At 38.2% G+C, this 15,624-nt stretch overlaps 1 protein-coding gene across 2 annotated transcripts in view; it reads right to left on the reverse strand.

Annotated features, from left to right (window-relative positions):
• Scp2 (Sarcoplasmic calcium-binding protein 2) overlaps nucleotides 1-15,624 on the reverse strand; it is an 88,146-nt gene that overhangs the window by 27,783 nt on the left and 44,739 nt on the right. For both annotated transcript variants that reach the window (XM_076374679.1, XM_076374680.1), the window contains exons 3-4: nucleotides 4,623-4,675; nucleotides 4,278-4,397 (exon numbers count right to left, since the gene is read on the reverse strand). In XM_076374679.1, the coding sequence (XP_076230794.1) occupies nucleotides 4,278-4,397; nucleotides 4,623-4,675 (173 nt within the window). The remainder of the gene's footprint in view (nucleotides 1-4,277; nucleotides 4,398-4,622; nucleotides 4,676-15,624) is intronic.

The following is a 15,624-nucleotide window of genomic DNA, read 5'->3' on the forward strand; positions in this document are numbered from 1 at the left end:
GGCATTAATGTCGCGAGGCATTCTGGAGTTTCCTGAATGTCCTATGGTCACGCTAGAGTATAGAATTTCGAGAGAGTAAAATATATTGGACCTTGTAAATTTTCTTTTTTTTTATATTTTTTTTATATTATCGTTCCGAAGATTGTGTTATTTTTCCTTTTTGTTTCTTGCTCATCTGTTTGATGCTACCAAATCTTCATACAGTTCTATTTTTGTAAAAACTGAATTTCTATGTTAGCTGAAATTTCAGAATATATCCTTTTGTTATTTTGTTATAACATCTGGTGTTCCGTTCGACGAGGCAATCGTTGTTTATTGCTGTCAGATGTGAGAGAATCCGGGATTCTTTCAGACAATTTGTCTATTTAGTTGTTCTTTCGAAAATTACACATCTGGCAATTCATAAAACAATTTCGTGCTTTCGTCGAGCGGCGTGTTCCTCCCCAGCAATAAACATCGAAGGCTGTATTGCCCTGCAGTCGGTACCGTTACGCCAACTCATCATCCTTTGGGATTATCGGAGGGTTGACGCCGACTCGCGGGACAATGCAGCCATAAAACATCTGGAAAACACTCGCGTGGGTCCATTCGAGCCGCGTTATTCCGGGGTTCGATCTTCCTACCTAATTTTCGCGACCTTCGACCTGAGGGAGGGGTTCCTCCACCATCATCGCGGGATGATCGGGGACTTTCCACCACCACCGCCGCAGAGTGACCAGGGAGAGCCCGTTCCACCCCTATCGGAGTGATTGGGGATCCTCCTTCCTCAGGTCGATACACAAATCGATCGCGAGCTTCCATCAACGCCCAAAAAAACGTTGACAACCCCGAACGCGCAAATTAGGGGAAGATGAACTGAGGAGGAAGCGGATTCCGGAAACTAGAATCAGAAGCTACGAGAGAGTTAACGTCCTGACATCTCAGGAAAAAGAATCCCAAACGATTCGTGGGAACTTAGTTTGTTCGTAAATCACCTCACTTTCGAGATCCGTCCGATCTTAATTTTTGTAAACAGACGCTTAAGATTCATTTGGCAAGCGGCAACCCAAAATCGCGAAGACGAGTATTCGCGATACGAACATCAGGCCACTATCTGGCAGAATTGGTATTTAAAAGAACATTCGATTTTGACGAATGACTGGATTCTTTTTTTCAAGTAATGAAAATACTTGTAAAGCAAAATACATATAAAATAACTGAAGATATAAAGGAATAAACAAGTAGGGGTAATTATATAGATTAGGGGAGCCACCTCCGATTTCAATGACCTTGGAATATGTTGTCAAGGTCAGCATTCTGAACAACTTTTACGTATACATATACCCGGCAGTCTCTTTTAGTTTTCGAAATATTCGCAAAAATGTTTTCAATATTAAAAAGTGTGATCGGAGTTGGTCTGGGTTAGATTCATTAGCGGGGAGAGGTTTGGGGAGGGGCGGCAGCCTACGTTCCTACTTATTCCTTTCCATCTTCAGTTGTTTTATATCTATCTGCCATTACCTGAAGAAAAGCATCCAGTCGTTCGTCAAAATCGAATGTTCTTTTAAATACAAATTCAGTTTAATTACGAAACCGAGCCTGGTAGTAGGGGGAACCGTATTTCACTGCGATACGCAATGTAGAGAAGTGGGCTATATTACCGTTGCCTCTTCGTAGCGAAGAAACCGTCGGCAGACGATCGTACAGGTTTGAATTGGACTCTGTTTTGTACTGAATGAACTTTAAACTGGATTGCCTCGAATGAAGCATAACGAGAGCTAATCCCGGTGACTTTTAACAGCGACTTATCTCACCGACGCTTTATAACTCTGCGTCCATCACATAAGTAAGCATCTATTCGTCACACTGGTAGTTAATTAGATGAGGTTGCAGAGTTTTGTCAACGGAGGAGTATATCACTGTCTCACGTCGAGGGAAAATGTTTGGTGAGCACAACCAAGTGATCAATCTCAACCAGTGGTCAACCAAGGAGTGGTTTTTGATTATTTCTACGGCGTATAGCACTCTCAAAGAATCATGGAGCGATCCCCGATCCCAAGATGCATAAAACGCCTACAAGGAAACGTATAGAAATGCGAGCCTAATATTCGACTGTCGAATATTATGGGAATTTGGGTCAAATCGAATGGACCAAGACACAAGAGAAAAGAATGAAGAACTTATGATCTGTGTTGAACAGCTTGCTGTGCGGAGACGTCAGATGACTGTACTGGACTGCTATATGCCTATCTGTTGACAGACTTCAAGAAACTAACAGTAAACTGTTAGGCGTGGATACATAAAAGCGCGGATTACTAATTAGCCGCTATATGGCGTTCACTGTCCTCCATATTTCTTTCTCTATTCTTCTACCATGTTATCCCTCTCTTTTGTACTCTGACGTCACGACGTGACTTCCACTAATAACTGCTGCCCGTATATACTTGATCAAATTTAAACGTAGCAAGCGAAAAGAATCAGAAGTCGTTTTTGTTGTGTGTGTTATTGACAAACACAATCTCCTACTGAGGTCACACATTCGGTAGATCACGTATGCTATCCGATGACGCATTTCGCAGCCGAGAGCATAACCACGATGTAACGTCACTTTTAAACAAATAGTTTTTTGCTTTCGCTCCAGAGCATACTTTTTTTTAGTTGTGCCCCTTTTGTAATGCGAGATATGTATTTATTATATGTTTTGACGTGGCACAAGTGCCAGTCACAAAACCGAACTCTTCCCGGGGCAAGAGAGGCCTTTAGTGCGCACCATCGGGAATTTAAGCGGCGGATCTCCGGAATCGGGGAGCAGCCAGGGTACCAACCGCTCCAGAGTCACTCCACCCGGCGAATGACGCGACGCTTAAATTGGGAGGCTGTCATAACTCTTCGAGCCAACTCAGGGAGGACGCACAATGGGAGGGCTGCATCACGGTTGTACGAGGACGCACCGATGGATGGGAACCAGCCAACGCGCGCGAGGTTGGCCATCTCCTCTCGTGTTCCGGGAAGAAGTCTTTACCGAAGAAGAGCAGGGACGTTGCTACGGGAGCCATCTCGTGGGCAGAGGATAGCAACGGACCCCGGAAGTACAGCGTCTCGGATCTTCGCCACAAGAAGAGTTCCAGGGGGATTCAAGGAGTCCCTGCCAATCAACGATCGTCATTCGAACGGCGCCAATAATTATTGGTCGCGACGTCGCGTGACATCAGCGAGCCAATCGGGGCACGGTGGGGGAAGCGTCGCGTGCCGAGATCCTGCCGTACGTAGCGATCACGGCCTTCTTCTTGTACGGGACGCCGACTAGGTCGCAGGTGGTAAAACTTTCCCCATTGTTCTCCCCAGTTGACTCGGAAGAGCTCGGTTCGAACGCGAAATTTCGAGAGGGCCGACACCTCGTGGTCGTGTAGGCCGTGTAACAGGAAGAAAGGCTTCGCATACGGGTTTCTCGAAACCGGCGGGCTCGACCGAACAGTGAGTCCGCGGCTTAGCGGCATAATAGCGAACGGTTGTCGCGTGCGAATACATCTTCGGCTTGCTGGTGTAACATTGTTGTAACAGCAGCTAGGCGGGCGGATTTCTTAGGCGTGTCGAACGTGCGTTTCAGCCTCGTCGCCGCCCGAAAACCATTGTAACGCGATCGCTGTAGCGGGAAACGGGTAACTGCCCGCGATCACGTGTCGCGGAATGGCGCGTGTAACAATCTCGACTAGAACGTCTACGTTTCTCGCTAGAATATATTCCTTATTACATCAGAAAACCGTGTTTTGACTGGCGTTCTCGCCGTAAGAACCCAAAATGTCAGATACGTTCCTCACCCTACGGCTGAAAGAACCTTGCCCCTATCCGCGCAAAAAGCTAGCCTGGCACGCGATTCGGAAAACGAGAGACGCGTTCCACGCTGGTATCGCAAGATACCTGGCGCCCACGGAAAAATCAAGGCGTGGGACGTGTAGTGGCTGGATCCTGCACGCCCGTCCTAGCCCGAATACGGCTCGGAGGGACGGTCACGTCGCAACGTGTCCCATGAAAAGTTCCCTAGAAAGCATTACCTCTAATTATTAGGCATTAAACATTAGAGATAATCCTTTCCTATGTACACGTACCCATGTGACACATACGTTGTAAACATACGTTGTAAACATACGTTGTATATGTACACATACGTACATACACACGTATGTGTATTATATATAATAAGCACAGTATGAACAATACAGTTTAGCATTTAATCTACTAAGCCTTACGGTTATACAGTTTAGTCTTATATGTTCTAAAACTATTTTATAATTTCTTACCTGACCATCCTGGTCCGCATCGGCCCTTTGTTTCAAACCCTCCCACATTTTAAGCAAATTATCTCTCGTACTTTGAACTTTAGGATTGGTAACAGTCCATCCTCTGCATTCGCTGATTCGCTAATGTTACGAAAATAGGAATTATATCAATAAAGCGTATAAAAATTACTTAATATTGGAAATATTAATACTATTTTTAACGAAATAGCTATTATATATTTTACTTCCATTACTCCTTAATATTTCTAGTATAAGCAATAATACTTTATACGTATTAATTTATTATTAAATTTTAGTTTGAATAAAACTATCTTAAAATTTAGTCAAATATAAAGCACTAGTTACTTGTACGGCAAGGTCAATGTCCTTTCTGTCGATCGCACCACTTTGGTTGAAATCTGAAATCATAAAAAAGTTATTAAGTAGTTACCGAAATTTCATAAGATGCATGTCTATTGAAGATAAATATTAAACAAATATATGGGTCATTCCACGCGAAATCGGGCACGTTTCGGAGTAAGTTCTTGTAATTTGCTCAAATTTGAATATGTTGTAGTCTTTAACGATATTTAAACGTGCCCTATAGGATTTTTTAAAATTTTGAAAATTGTCGATTTTACAGCGGTTTGAAGTTAAGTGCTACCTTTTTTTTAAAAAATTATAGCTATTGAACTAGTAAGCGGATGGAGATGAGCTTTACGGTGCTTATAGAGAAAACATTGAAGTTTGTAAAAAACATTATTTCATTTAAAAAAACTTGTTTTTTAATCATCTTTTTTGCAATTATTTTAAACAAATGCAGGTTTTTAAGATGATGCGCGATTTTAAAAATCTGAAAAAAAGGAGAATATAGTTTGATCCTTCCCCTTGATGGACAAACTTTCAAAAAGATGGACATTTTAAAATTGGCCCTGTGAAAATTGCCGAAAGTTGACGCTGCGTCGAGTCGCACTGCTGTGGCGGGCGTGTCATCGCTGGCAGCCTACTCGACTCCAGCGGGCGAACGTGCGTTATTATTTGGAATCAAGAGATTCCAAGAAAAAAGACATTTTTTCTTAAATAAATGATTTGTTTGAACCGTATCGCTTGACAAGTTGTGGTTTCACATTGTCGCTTCAATCGTAAAACAAAATCTGAGTTCGGATCGTGATGGCTTGATAAAAAAATTCCGCAGGCAAACGAACGTTAGTACCGTATACTAATTCTGCTGAAGTTATATTCAAATCTGGTTGCGCGTATGCCTAACAAAACAAGGGGTAAAACGTTGACCCAACTATCGGTGTCATGACATTTAATTGCAGACTTCATATGGCGATGAAATCTTTCCACCGTGCCATTTGTCTGCGCGTGGTACGCGATCGCGTGAATGTGTTTAGCACGAAGCAATCTGCACAATTCGTTAAACAACTGGGATTCGAATTGACGTCCTTGATCAGTTGTAATTCTCAACGGCACATCAAAAGGAGCAACCCAGGTCGAAAGAAAGCTTGAAGCAACGGTTAATGCCTCCATGTCAGGTATAGGTATAGCTTCCGGCCAGCGAATAAATCTATCAATGTACGTAAGATAGTACCTGTAACCCTGAGATAACTGCATTGTGACAATGTCAATATGGACGTGCTCAAAGCGTGCAGCAAGGTACCCAAAGTTACCTAAAGGTACATTAACGTATCAAGAAATTTTTGACCGCTGACATGGAATACATAAACGTGTTTAAGTTCGTATGTCCTTGTTAATCGATGGCCAAACAAAACGTTCTGTAATTAACTTCTGAGTAACTATAATCCCAGGGTGTGATATATATTATGTAATGAGTCAAAGACTCGACGGCGTAAAATTTTCGGTACAAACGGCCGCACCGCATCGCGTGTTACATCACAATAAAGGTCTGTATTGCCTTTTGGAAACCGCACCTTTCGAAGCTGCAGTGCATTGGATCGACATGATAGAATTACATGTAATTCTTCATTATCTCGCTACGTATCTGCAAGAATTGCATGGTTGACTACTTTGAATACGGCCTCAATACGAGATAACGCGTTGACAACAGAATTTTCCAAACCATTAATGTGACGTATATCGATGATAAATTGACTAATGAAATCAAGATATCGAAATTGACGTGGCGAACACTTCCTGAGACTCTGATTAAATGTAAAAGTCAATGGTTTGTGATCCGTGAAAATTACAAAATCTCTTCCATCAATCGCGTATCGAAAACACTTTATTGCACTATATACCGCTAACATTTCGCGATTATATACGCTATATTTACGTTGCGTCGAGGAAAAAGTTTTTGTGAAGAACCCTAAAGGTTGCCAGACGTCGCTTACCTGCTGCTGTAATGTTACAATCGGATAATAATCCGATGTGCCCACAACAATACCAATCGTTGCGTCAGGTATCGGGTGCGCAAGCATCGTGGATTCAACCACGATGTTTCGCAGCAGAAAACGCATGCAGAGCTTCTTTATTCAGAATTACTTTTTTGTGCCCTATAGGAGATCATTCAAAGGGTACAGAATTTCGCTGCGCTAAGAATAAATCGGCGATAAAAATTGAACATTCCTAAGAATCTACGCAATTCTTTGATCGTTCCCAATTTCGGAAAATTTACAATAGCATCAATCCGCTCACATAACGGTTTGACACCAAAGGCGTTTGCTATATACCTCAAGAATGTAATCTCCTTTACACATAAAATACATTTTGCAGTATTTATTACAATCCGATAATCCTGTAAACGTTTGAATAAAATGTTTAGGTGTTCAGCATGTTGTTCTTCATTCTCTGACGCAATTAAAAAATCGTCGATGTATACATAAACGAAATTCAATCCGCGCGTGATTTCATCTACGAATCGTTGGCATGTCTGAGCAGCATTACGTAACCCAAGCATTATATTTAATACCTCAAAGAGACCAAAGGGAATTCTAATGGCCGTTTTTTCAATATCCTCGGGTGCAATCGGTGTTTGGTGATAAGCACGCAGAGACGAAGATAGCCAGAGTCAGAAGTGCAGTTTTCTCCGAACTCCAACTTTAAGGGCCTAGGATCAGATATGTCAGGGCGGTGACATTACCGACAAAATTAGTCAAAAACAGAGGTTTACGCGCTGACGCTTTACGTCCTTATATTGAAAGATTTTGAAATGGAAAAGGACTCATTCGATCGAGGAAGGTTGAATCCAGCCCGCGCTGGTCATTATTTAATCAGATTCTGCTGATGTTCAGTAATATGAGTGTTCAAAGTAAAGCAAAAATCGACAAATTCACAGCCATGAAATCTAAGTATTTTTAGTTAATTTAGAGATTGTTCTAAGCGAAATCATGACCAGCGCGGGCTAGATTGAACCTTCCTCTATCGAATGAGCCCTTTTTCAGCTTAAAACCTTTCAATATAAGGACGTAAAGCGTCAGCGCGATTTTGCAGTGCTTTTTGCGAAGTTAGAGATAAAACAGAGTAAAAAAGTGACAAGTTTAGTTCCGCTTGAACACGCCAGGCGGCGCCTAATCAGGAGGCCCGTGCTGCCCTGAGTTGGCACGCGAGTTTCGAGAATTTGACGTACCACTACACATGCAACTATACGAGCTGCGTGTTTCGTTTATGTCCCACAAGAAGTCCCATGAAAAGTCATTCTGAGTGACATTGTAAGGTTCGAACAGAAAGTGAGCTCGGCGGTTCGGACTGCTTCGGACGGCTTCGGAAAGATTCGGAAAGAAGCTTGAAACGCTTAGGTCCAAGTCACCGGCAAGCGCAACAAGACACAAGCAGCCTTTTTGATATTATAGATATTTTCACGTTTCGACTCGGAAGGAGATTCTTCGATGAAATGTTCAAAAATTTTTATGAAATTTTGAGGGATGAGTTTAAAGATGAAACGATGACATTCTCTGTGTATTTTGTATGAAAAATTTAATTAAAACAAGTTTATGTACAAGCTGATACAATCGAGAAAGAGCGATTCTATATGCAATAATAAACTAAAAATAAAGAATATAAATTGTTTATAATATTTATATGTTCTTAGGTCTGGGTTAGGTCTGGGTATATACAAAATAAAAGGAGACATTGCTAAAAATACATTAATTTAATATATTTACTTTTTCATTATAATAATTTATAATTACTATCAGACTTGATATAAATTTAATTTGTGGCTTATCTGGGTGGGATTAATAATGTCCTTGTTGTCAGTCACCCTTATCACGAGTTAGACTACCCCTAATCGTTTAAATGCACATTTAAGGCCTCAAACCTGCAAGAAGATTCTTCAAATCTTTAAGAAACCTTGGATTTTATGCTAATAAGTTATTGCATGATAACAAATTACTGGTTCTCTTACCTCCGACCCTTACTGAAGGGTGCACCACCTTTGACTCGTGATTTACATTTGTCTTACTACAAGCCGATCAAGATCAAGTAAATATTATTTCTTGAAAATTGAGTTCCAAATGATAAGGATTGTTAGATGTAGTCTTGCTTATTGAAAAAATTACGCTTAAGAGCACAGTTACGTAACTGTAAACAATGAACACAGATAAATATTCCATTATATGTTTTATTTTAAATTGTTTGCGGGATGTACATATACAGTTCACGAAATGATTCATTTTAAATGTATACTGGAAACCTTATAGTTCATATTTATCACAGAAGTGATATTCATGATAAAAATGTTTAAAACCAAATGTTTTTTTACACTAGAAGCATCGAACTATCGAAGTATTATCACATAATGCACACTTCATTTGCGTATTCTGTTCGATACCAAAATCTACAAGATTTCTATTTTTATACCAAGCATAGTGAAATAGGTTTTTATATCTTGGTGAAGATAACTGATTGTGTACAAGCAATTGTAATTTAATAATATTGTTTCTTAAATGAAGATTAACGGCGTAGTCATGTAATAGTACATCGTCAGAGAACCGCCTAACATAATTCTTCCACACTCTAAATCCGTAAACATCTAAAGACTGGATTCGTCCCGTGATGCCCTTTAGAATTGTCATAATTGTAATTTCTTTGTCAACTGATTTTATATAATGTACATCTTGTTCACAGTATCCACTCCAAGAGTCTAGTAACAACACACTTGTGGTTCTAGTTTTAGGAAAAAAATACCTATTCCAACTAGATGTTGAAATAAACTGGAATATTAAAATAACATCCCATTAACTATGTATGTATTAATTATCAATAAAAGATATCTTAATTGAGATAATTTCAAAATACCTCATTACCTGAAGTGAGTTTCCCAGATTTTCATGCAGACACGTACACGATCATCGGCTTAAATAATGTTTTCTGAATTGTTGGTCCAAACTGTTCGCTTACATCCTGTAAGATCATAAAGAGGGTCGACAACAATCTTCCTTCAGCAGTTACTGTTCCAGTTGTAAGATTCGTCCAGAATGTATTTCTAACTGAAGTCCACTCGGGTCTGAATTGTATACATTTTCTCATCCATAGGTTGTGATCACAACCTTTACCATATTAACAAAGTCTGCAGCCTTAGTCTTCAAAACTTCATCGTCTTCTATTGCCTTTCGTGTAATTAATTTAGTTACTTTTTGAAACAATGCAATAAGTCTTTTTAAATTATGTAACCGTGTTCCGGAAGCTACAAATTCCATATTATTATTATTCTGCTCCACATATGCTTTCAATGGCAATCGTCGAATATCTCTGTCGTGCAAGATATAACCGGCATCAACAGTCTTCTTGAAATGTTTTATTACATACTCGGAAACTTTTACTAATTTTTCTTGTTTTGTTACTTCTCCTGCGATCTGATTAGCCCAACGACGTAATTGCCGTTCGGAAAAAACAAGTTTAAAATTAAGTTCAACATTATTAAGTTTAGTCAATATTAAAATCTTCATCACGCTGTGAACAAAGTCCTGTATATGTTTCTTCAGACCAATTTTCATCGGTATCATTTTCATTAACAGCTTCAACTTCACACTCTTTATATTAATCCGGAAAATCCAATGAAGACTCTTCCAGAATTTTAATTGCATTAAATTCAAATATGTTATCAAACAATATTTTCTCTATAGATTCCTTCGATTCAATTTCTTCCGTTGTTATGTGAGTTTCTATCAAGTACATTATTTTTAATGTTGCTAGTAACAAATTTAGCACGTTTATCGGGTTAATAATGATTTTTAATCATTGAAATAGCAGAATTACTTCTGTTAACACGTCAAGTACTTGGCTGTGACTAGAGAACGTGTTTTCGAGGAAGAGAATAACAATATATACTTTTAGGATCAAAATCAGAAATTTATAAAAAAAAAAGAAAAAAAGAAGTAAATCGGGTATGATTCAATACAATCTTAATTCTAATCACAATGTGAAAAACGAAGTCTACCGCACTAACCAACTAGTCAACAGTTTGCAGAAACAAGGCATTCACTTGGTATCGAATAAATAGTACTCATACAATCAAACACTCAGTTCACAACACTAGGTCCGCACACGGAGAACGTTAACTCAACAGTGCCCGCCTTAGAGGCTCGTCCTATCCTTCGCAAAAAAAAAAAAAAGAAAAAAAGAAAACGTGGCCTAAAGTAGGTATATTTGGTAGGGGACACTGCTTATAATACAGTATATAACAATACTTTGATAACGTTTCAAAAATAAAAAATATCCAGGTGACTATATATTGTTACGTTCCGAACAGGAAATTTTTCGAATTTTTGACTTTCGGCCATTACATCAGCCGGGGTGTGTCACGACAATGCTTTGTCATTATGAAATTTCCTAGTCTGGTACCTTCTGGCCGTTGATGTTCAAAATTCTAAATTATAATTGTTTTGTTGTATTATATGTTCTCCTTGGAATCGTCGTCGAAAGTCGACGACGCGAATGTGTGTGAGATTTGTGAGGATGTATGTGTGGGTGTGTGTGTTCTTCTGAAGCCTCGAAAAGGTGAGCATGAACACCTTAGCCGTAACAACTATCGTTACATTACGATGTTTGGAATCGCGGGTTCTCATGCGCTTGAATGAGTGTGCACCGAGTGTATGGTCAACACCTTCTGTTGCAAGTCAAGCATCTTATTGTCCGTGATGCCTGTTAGAGCTAATTGCAAATTGTTCATAAGGTTCCAATGCACCCGTATCTTGCATGAATTGGGACGGTTGCGAGTGATTGCAGAAAACTTTGTAATGTAACGGCGTTTCAAAAATTTGGAATGAGAACCTTTCGCGTCTGGTTTTGGAATTCGCACAAAAACTGTATACAGCGCGCGACACGACGCGACGCGCGAGCGACGATACCACGCGACGAAAACGCCGAGCGTTTCCCGCGAAAGTATGAAAAACCTGTATAAATTATTACAAGTTTAGTAATTATTGACCGTCGTTAATTGTAAGGAGCAATAGAGAATGTTGTACATGTGTAGCATTGCGCAAAATATTGAGCAACCAGTGAATTGTGAAGGAAACCGGAAGGAGAGCACATGCGATATATCGAAATGCGAGTTGACAAATCACACGACGGTTCCCACACGCTGCCTCACCTGATTCGTCAGAACCTCTCACGGATACGGCAGAAGATCACTGTATTGGTGATCCTCGAAAGATCCTCTGCCTATCCTGATTTCCGTGATCGATTACTCTTCGTCGACAAGTCGCGAGGTGCGTGACGGGAGACCGTGGGTTTAATTATATTCTATTTCTTTCTTTCTCTCTATCTTTCTTTTGTTCTTTTCTCAACTATCAATTGCTTCGAGCATAGATTTACGGGAGTGAATGGACTCAATCGCCCACGTAAAATTCGGCAATTCGTTCGGAAAACCATAGTTCGATTTAAAATTCAACTCTTTAACCATTCCGCGTGTGCTCTCTTCTTCTTTATAGTATCATCAGCATTCATACTCTACATTGTATCATTCTGCAACCTATAAACGAACTGGCATACCCTAAGGATTTGATTTGCCTCATTATTGGATTTGTTTTCTGGAAAGGATTGATTGCGTTGATTTCTTCAACTGCGTGAGTCTTTTGAGTACTATCTGATTTTGATTTATATATATGATTGTCTGGAATTGTTTCATATTCTTTCGTATTGATTATATATTAATTTCTCATTGTTGTACATGAGCTATCGCCTTTTTGTTTCGCCACGTGGTTTGAAGGACATCGATATCGCCAGTCGATATCGTGGATTTACCTTGGTGTCCTTACGGCCACCTTGGCGCGGGAGATCCACGTGCACAGCACGATCTAATATTTTGTTTGCGATTACATATGTGAATATTCTATTTTTGTCTTTTGTATGATGCGCGCATTTATTAACATCATATAATCGTGACTAATATTATATATCTAAATGATTCTTTTACGGTTGTGTGCTCATTCGCCATAGTGCGTTTCAATTCTTTTCTTTTCAATTTTTTTTTGTATATGCATACGATTATCCATTGTTAATCTTGTTGTTAATTCAACAACAACTTGTTAAAGTATCAGAGACTATATATACTTATATACTTATAGTCTCTTTATTCATTTAATTATAAAAAGAATTATAATTATAATTTAGAATATATATATATTATATACTCAATATATACTTTGTGTTGATTATTTTACTTTTCCAAATACAGTATTAGCATAAGCCTCCACCTCTCGGAAAAATCAATCACGCATAGCGGGGCCCGTATGGGACTAGATGGTTTTCTAACCCATTTACCTTTATCCTTCTTGGATATTTGATTAATAGAAATTTAGACATACTCGCGTATCGTGGCCGAGCTTCCTTTTCAAAGCCGCTCTGTTATCGCGACTATACTACCATTTCGCACTGTCTCAGCATATTTAATTCATAGACAGAGTAGTGGCTCGGACTAAACGTTTGAACGCATAGAAGTATGTAACGGACAGAGTTACGAATTCCGTTCGAAACAGAAGCGGTACGAACGAACGGAGTTACGGACTCCGCCCGTAACAATGTACATATTCCGTCCGAACGAAAGCAAGTGTCATTTTACAGGCACTTGATTTCTCCGCATTTTTTATTTCTTACAGTATTTTAATTTCAAGATTAGATTTTTAACAAAAAATCAACCTTTATCAAAAATCAACCTTTTGTAATTCCAGAGTATACGAAGATTAATAATATTCCGTATCATCTATGAGTTCTCTGGGTCACAATGTAATACCGTATCGAATTCTCATGTCGTAGGATATGTTTAGTAGCCGACCGACGCGACGGTCAAAGAAGGGAAGAAAGTGAGGGGCTAATGAAGGCCGCGAAGCGTGTGCACGCCTGTGACCTCCACGCTTCGCACGAGCAGGCTTGTCTCATAGCAGACCGCACAGTAGTGACGTGGTTTGAGATGCACATATTTTCAAATAGGACTCTATTCACAAGTTTTGTCTACTAATTGTGCATACCATTTACGCCAGTCCATTATTCATGCTCGCGATACTTTCCTATGTGACGCGTATCTACATACACTCCAAACTACATAAGAAAAATTTACCTACTCCTACAAAAATACTTGGCTTGCATAGGTGCATCTGTAGAAAACCGTGTGCACAAGCGCCTACAACTTGTACGAGTGATTGCTTCAGTGCACTTACAAGTATATTGTATTCACTGTTCATGTGTGTTCAAATATACTCATACGAACGAACACGTAAATTTAATACAACCAGACATCCCTTTAAACGCGTTCATTGTTTATTTTCTCCTGTTCGTACCATAAATAGATATCAGGCTTACTTTTGCTCAAATGGTCACGATACAAGGAGCATAGAGAAGCTGTACAAACCCAACTGTCAATGAATATTATTATTTATCAACCTAAGGAACAATAGCTAAAAATGAATTAAACCGTCTACATAATTTCCGTAGTACAGTTGCATGTCCTTAATTAACTTTTTTAGTTAGCAAGCAAAAGATGCACTGTTGTTTTAAATTCTTTAAAAATAGCACAGAAAAAACGGAAAAGAAGAATTTCAACAGCGTTTACATTTTTGATGTGGAAGATAGTTTTTAAACAAATTAGTTTACCAAATTCTAATTTGTTCAACATTTCTGCAAATCATCGTCTAATGTATTTTTAGATTTCTCTTTGAGTTACATTTAATTTTAAAACAAACACAGAAAAGGGAAATAGCTATATTTTTCCTTGTAAAAACAATTCTTAAAAATCTCCAAATATGAAGATATATTGCACGTAGAAGCAATGGCGGTATCGATTGTTCTATGAATTATTTCACGAATTATTTCTATGAATTATTTTCCGATTGTTAATAACTAATTTGAGCTTAAATATGAAGATTACGACTTTTCTTAAGAAAATATTGTTAAGACAGCGGCTAGGGGTTTAATTAAATGTACATGTATATTCTTTCAATCAAAGTAGACAGTTTCCACAAAAACAACAGTAATTATTATTCAAATCACAATTACGAATTTCGAAAATTCATTTTATAGCTATTTACGTTATTAACTTTGAAAAGAAAGTTGGACATTCACTAGAAGAATAGTAAGTTTTATGAAAATTAGAATACATTTTAATGTACTACTTGTTACATTGAACGAAAAAATGAGTGAGAAATGATATCATTGTAAGGGTATTTTTTAACAGTTGAGTTTTATGCATTGAAAATATGCAAAAATGGAAACATATGGTATCGTCTGTTATTATAAATACTTAATATAAATACTATTTTATTATTTGTTAATATAAATACTATTTTAAAGTGCAACAAAGTATTGGAAAACATGATGGAAACAATAGAAATCAGTAAAGAATAAGATTAGTAGGATGTTTATTATGATTTGTTATTACTTTTATTATTTACTACTATTTTTATTGTGATTTATTATTATCTTCTTATTGTTACTTTTGGAAACAGTTCTCTTCGATAAAAGAAATTATTTATACAGAAAGGTTTATTTTAAAATATGGAACGATAAATATTACTAAATTTGTTTAAAACTGATCTTCGAAAATAAGTAAAACGTGGACATATTTTGTAAATTACATTCGTATTGTTTATCTCAAAAATTTTTACTTAATTTTTATTTAATGCTTGAAATTATCCTGATAAAATATCTAACTAGCTTTCGAAACTTATATGAGAATTTCACCTCTCGCAATTGTTTTCTCTTAATGTTTGTTTAACCATAAGTTAAATTGTTACTCACTTAGATATATTCAAGGGTTACCGAATTTCCTAAGTAGAATAGCTGACACTTCTCTATCTCCCTTGGCAGTCCCTAACTTTTTTCATGCTTCAAGCCAAAATTTTTACTATTTTATCGAATATCTTGTGAAGTACTATTGTTGTGAAACTGTCCTTTGCTTAGGCGTGGTTCACTG

This window comes from Calliopsis andreniformis, chromosome 3 (assembly GCF_051401765.1).
Source record: "Calliopsis andreniformis isolate RMS-2024a chromosome 3, iyCalAndr_principal, whole genome shotgun sequence".
Taxonomy (NCBI): Eukaryota; Metazoa; Arthropoda; class Insecta; order Hymenoptera; family Andrenidae; genus Calliopsis; species Calliopsis andreniformis.